Source organism: Rhipicephalus microplus, chromosome 9 (genome assembly GCF_043290135.1).
Source record: "Rhipicephalus microplus isolate Deutch F79 chromosome 9, USDA_Rmic, whole genome shotgun sequence".
Classification (NCBI taxonomy): domain Eukaryota; kingdom Metazoa; phylum Arthropoda; class Arachnida; order Ixodida; family Ixodidae; genus Rhipicephalus; species Rhipicephalus microplus.
In genome coordinates this window covers 11,275,601-11,281,600 of record NC_134708.1, presented here as the reverse complement: position 1 = coordinate 11,281,600, position 6,000 = coordinate 11,275,601, and the positions used below count along the sequence as shown (strand labels likewise).

The following is a 6,000-nucleotide window of genomic DNA, read 5'->3' as shown; positions in this document are numbered from 1 at the left end:
AAAGGGCTCTACACTATCTTTTTCGCGTACCAGCTTTCGCTCAAGACAACCATGCAACAAAAAAACTTTACGTGGGAGCTTTAAAATTTGGAGACAACCACCAGCGCGGCGTGATAGAAGCTGCAAGTGCCTGATAGCTTGCCTTCTGGCGGGGCATTCCCAAGGGCGACCTATGCCACCCGGTGAGCAATACGTGGCATAGTTAAAAATCGTGACTCGATGCTCGAGGCCTATAGAGGTAGTAATACTATTAACATGTTATTTTATGTTTGTTTATGTTAACCGCATGCACACATACGCAGCACTGACGTCACTCTGGATCACGCGTGTTTGTGGGGGTTGATGGGTAACGTAATTAAGAACCAGTGTCTAGTGGTATGGCCAGAAATTTTTCCGTAACGCCGAGTGGTGGGGTAGGGGTGCATAATATAAACTCCTGTTGTAGATCAAGAAAACGCTTATACCATTATGGTTAAAAAAAGTTTAGGAAAAGTCGTAAGGTTGAGTTTAGAGAAAGGAGGAAAATGCGGTGGCTTGAAGTGATAAAAAATCGTTCAACAGAGAATTTCACTGGTGCCTGCCATCAGACAAGAGGATTTGTCTGCGTCAAGGTAACCTGGAAAAATGAGCGATCTTTCAGAGGTTTTCTTTCATAATAGAGAGGAATTGTACGAGCCATATTTTTTGTGTTGCATACTTTTTTTTAATAAACTCTCACAACATCAACTGACGGGTGCACTGGCACAACGAACAGCAAGTGGGGATTCGAAAAAAAAAACAGTGCTGAAACACGATGACACGATGCACGAAACATTTAGAGAGTGCTCCTGGAAACCGTGCTCGTGACGAATAACTTAGTAACAGTCTGTACAAAGGAAAATTAAGCAAGTAATAAGAGAAGGTCTCATTACACATCACATTCATTCCCAACAAAATATGGAAGCAGAGGTGAATCTCTCTGTGTTTCTTGTCAGCAACACAGCCACAATAACAAATTCAGTTGGTGTATTCTATATATTAACTTTTAAAGCTTACACAGAGCCTATAAGAAAAGACAACACAGGTAGCTTTTATGTCAATCCAAGCAAATGCTCGTGCTGAAGAACAACCACCTCATTCACACAGATATTTATACTCACCGAGCAGCCTTTTTTAAGTCACATGCTTCAGCTGCAGGAGAACCATTTCGTTTACCTATCGCTTGAACAAATTTACTGAAATTTGTTGGAAATGAAACAAAAACAACCGATTACAGTCACCCATGGAAGATATTTGTAATATAAAGGCACTCACTTATTTGCTTCATTCTGAATTGATGAAGTTAGGGTAACATAACCTTAACTATTATTTGGCATGTGGTTTCAAAACAAACGTACTGCACAGAGATACTATTAAATTAAAACACTCATGCAGTTAGGAGTTATTTGACCAGGCTCTGTAAGATGAAATTCAACCGCAAAAAAGTGAAAATGATGTCTACAAAACTTTATTATTAATTTTGAAGTTTGGAAACTTAGGCAAAAAAGATTATACTCGTTTGCAAATTTTTTTACTGTAACAAAACAAAAAAAATATGTATATTTGATCGCACTGTAAATAGCAAGCGAGTATATCTATGTTCCTTCTGTCAAAAGCTACGACAACTGTCAAAGTTCAATGCAGCAGCGACAAGCATGATAGAAGCTCATAATATTATTAACACACGGGTGCACTAGCACAGTAATATGAAAACGACGAAATAAGCAAATGACTGAATGCTTATAAAACACCTCCTAAATCATCACCCTCTTGATATATATTACCGTTTCCGAATCGAATCTCTTTTACGCCGCAGATATGAAAAACTGGACAGACTGCTTCACGAGTCACTTGCTTTTTGCACCTGTGCCTCATTAGGACCGCATGGCACCAAATTATATTTTGTCACATACAGCTATGACATACAAGATGACTGTGGCAACATGCGCAAGCACCATGCGCACGACTTTTTGCCAACTAGCACCAATGATGTGCGTTTCTTTTTACCTTTGGTTAATTAATTAGTTCTGTGCAGTACGTAAAAGAGTGGGTTAGGGAGTGTAATGAGTTGGAAAATATTCATAACTGTCGTGCTTGAAAATTTTTATCTCGCTGTTGCACCTATTTGAAGTATATTCATCCACTTTTCTGGAACTGTGCAAAGCACATCTATACAGCAGGCCAAACATTTCCGGCTTGCGCTGTCAATTACAACACACATCACAAAATATAAAATGCTATGACTATCAGGGCTTAATACTTGTGTTCATAATCGGTCAGAAAAATAATGGCCATCGTGCGTCCAATGAGCCTAGTTTCTTGCAGGTTTAAGCTATTGGAAATGAACCTACAGCAGAAGCGCCGTTATATAGTTCGCTCGAGGATATATCTATCCATTTGGTAGTCTACAAATATGCTTGAAAGTACGACTAAGGTAAGCAAGTGGCCCTCCATTTATTCAATCTAAGATAATTAGAAAAACCAAAGTTTCATTGGAAACTTTAGTTACGAAGTTCCTGTTTGACTACGCACAGATCCAGTGTTTTTAAGCCTGACAAGGGCTCGTTTGTCCAGTGACACATAGATTTGCCCTTAAAGCTACAATTTTTTTGTAACGGGGCCGCAGTCTAAAAATACAGCTATGATGAGAAAATGAAGCAATCGAGAGCTATCAATACAAGCAACACGCTATGGATCAGATTAACTGAGCCAGATAATTGGGAACTATTTAGTGACATTGAGCTTTTACGTGCACTACAACAATCACCAGTTTAACTTTCAACTGAATGGCGTGAAAAAAATCAGCCACGTTCATCAGCTACTCGGTCTTAGCTATTAAGCGTTAGAGTAGTTGTCACAAGACAGACTTGCTTTCTTAGGCGTGGAATGTTTTGGCTAATCAGCAGATTCGCTCGGCTTTCACTTGATTACAGTAGAGGAGTAGTCAGTTCAACGTCAGAGAAGTCAGTGAGAACTGTTTTGAACATTTAAATTTGGGATAGGTTACCACAGACGCTGAGTTCCTGGTCACATACCTGAACCTAGTTCCTAAGTGAATATATCAATCGAAGAGGGCTTTGTAATAAAACTTTTTCATAAACTGAAGGTTCCCTTTTTTTTTGATGCGCCTTTGAATATAAACAATTCTACTTGCAGCGACCCTGTGAAGTCAACAAGTATGACAGTTGTGTTTTGGCTTCACAAAGTCAAGCCGCCTGTCGTGTTTCTTTACGGTAAGTTATTTAGGAAGGCCTTCTGCCCCTGAATTTATTTTAGCACTTTAGTGGTAGTACTAGTTTATAATATTTGCAGCAATATTTTCAATTCTAAGAAATTATTTTGGTTCGAAAATCGGCAGTTACAGGAAAATCAAAATTTCGGTGCACAATATCACCTCAATCCACTCAAACTATTGACAGCTGCCTGTCTAAGTTTTTACAATTTATTTCTTAAGTGCTAACCACGGACTTCTTCTGACAACAAAATAAGCAGTTATGTGCATCATAAGCAGCACAGACAAAGTTACAAACTATGTGTGAAATGAACACTTCTTCCTGTGATACTGGTAATGGTGCAGTTGTGAACATTTCATTCCACTGGGTTTTCATGCAATGCAAACAATTATTTGTGCGACTATTTGAACGCATACTGCTTGTTTAGCACAGTATCGACAAGTACGCCAACCTTGACCTTGCGCTAATCACACAATCTATTACGTTCAAAGAAGACATTCCTCAAGTTCATCCCTCAATACCTACTATGAAAAAACATTACTCAATCTGTACACTGATGCCTCCCAAAATGTTTACACTTTCTAGCCGATCACTGGCTATGCAGCCATAAGCAATATGATAGGTAACACTGAAATTACATTCTGAAACATCACAATAGCTGCCGCAGTGGCAAGTGCAAACGCGTTCATAACACTAAATGCTCAAGTGACAAAATACCTTTTGTAGTTAAATACGTCACATTCATGTTGATACAGTAATAAGAATGCTGACTGAACATGAATTCAGTGTTTCCTCACATAACATTCACGATTGTACACGCGACAAATCAAACATCGTCATGACGCTAGAAATAACAACTGAATCTATCGTTGTTGAACAGCACTTTTCTTCATTTGACAGCAACTTTTTCAGCGCGGAACATAAGTACGTTTTCGAGCCCCACTTAGCCAAATCACGGCTCTACTATCACGGAGTAAAGCTTCTCTGTTCATTCAGAGAGTTCCTTTGATTCATAAACACTTGGACACTTCAAAGCGTAATCATTACACATCATAACAACCACCAGTAGAGAAGTATAACAGTCATGCGCAATCGCATTCCACCACGTCCTATCGTTTTAGAATTGTCCCAGTGTGCGCTGGACGTTTCCACAGCCAGTACAGACGTTCGCATGGATCGTACATCTACACCAACACCACACAAAGATTTTCGCACACGCATTTACAATCACGCATGCTTTGTACCCGCTGTAGTACTTCTTCAGTGCATCGTGGTGTTTGTTCATTGAACGCAGTCGGCTGCGACCACGTATCGCACATTCCATCTAGGCGAAGACACTTGCTCCGACGACTAAAATCTGCTTCCGTCCTTCCATGGAGACGATGACAGGATCCGCACCCGAGCGTGAGGTGCAGTTCGCACGAACCACCGGATATGCACATCTGGCAACGCCGTGATGAATGCAGCGGATGAACAGCCGCTATTACGTCAATCCAAACTGCGAAGTGACTGGCAGTCTCAAGCTATCTACGAGCAAGAAGCGGCAACGTCACAACTGTCCCTTCTTTACTTTCAAAGACGCCAGGCGTTCTCTCACGAGGCACTTAAGTCGTCACACAGTGGGAATAAGACGCAACGGCGCCAGACTTGGCGTTCACGTGCAAACAATGACGATGGCTCTGGTGAAGCGGTCACACGTCGTGGCTCTGTAGCGTCGAAGACATGTGGTGACCGTTGGCGTTCATGCCTGCTGCCGGTCCCCTGTTGCTGCTGTACGCATAGGGAGCGTGATGGCTGACGTTGTTGTTGTGTCTGGGCGGTGCGTGTGGTGGCGAAGGCGGGACGCCAAGGTTGATCCTGGCTATGCTGGTGGCGGTGGGGGGCGAGGTAAGGCTCTGCCCGTTGACGGTTACGTTGGCGTATATCGGCTGTGGTCCGGCAGCGAAGGTGACCAGTCCGTTGGGGTTGTGCCGAATGCCGTTGCTGTGAGGGGCGCTGCTGTTGGCGTCGGCAGCCTCCAGCGCTAATCGGGAGAACGACATCACCGTGGCGTTGTCCTTTTCCAGGCCGCGGTTGACGTCAACGTTCTCCGTGTTCTTCACCCGCTGGGCCTTCCTGTAGGGGGCGATACTGATCACACTGGCTAAAGCGCCATCTGAGCGGGCGGCTCTACTTCGCCCATGTCTTTTACTTATGGCTACAAATCCTATCACCTAATAAGACTAAACTCCTTAACGATGAGAAGGTGCGACACCAAAGATTCCCGCTCCTCATGAAAATGTAAATATCCGCCAAATCAAGCATTAACCATAATAATCTTCCTAATAATGTTTGAAGATTTACCACTGTTTAATATCTAACCACAGACTATCCAAATTTGCGAATGCACACAACTACATCAAATACACAACTACAGCTATATCAGAAGAGGGTCAGCTCTATATTCTAACCTAACTTCGCCCGAAATGCACGCTACGATATTTCCACGCTTAATTCTGTTTAGAGTAATGTGAGCACAATACAACGGCCCACTAGCGACCCAGTTATGTACGTGACCAGGATGTCTCAATTTGATGGCGAGCTAACCTTCCACCTCTTGGAACACACCATAGGGGGCACTTAGCACATTCGTCTCAAGTGTAGTTTATTTTCAGAGCAACAACATCGTACCTAATAGCAAAACAAAACATGACTGTAGTTTATTTTCAATTTACATGTTCAACTAACCCTGACCTCAAACTCAAACCAC

The 6,000-nt window shown here is 42.1% G+C and overlaps 1 protein-coding gene across 2 annotated transcripts in view; it reads right to left on the bottom strand.

Moving 5' to 3' along the window:
* Positions 1–680: 680 nt before the first annotated feature.
* LOC119163470 (P-selectin-like) overlaps positions 681–6,000 on the bottom strand; it is a 216,295-nt gene continuing 210,975 nt past the window's right edge. The window contains exon 22 of one of the 2 annotated variants that reach the window (XM_075873132.1): positions 681–5,381. In XM_075873132.1, the coding sequence (XP_075729247.1) occupies positions 4,943–5,381 (439 nt within the window). In that variant the 3' untranslated portion in view covers positions 681–4,942. The remainder of the gene's footprint in view (positions 5,382–6,000) is intronic. The other variant, XM_037415475.2, reaches the window with a different exon arrangement.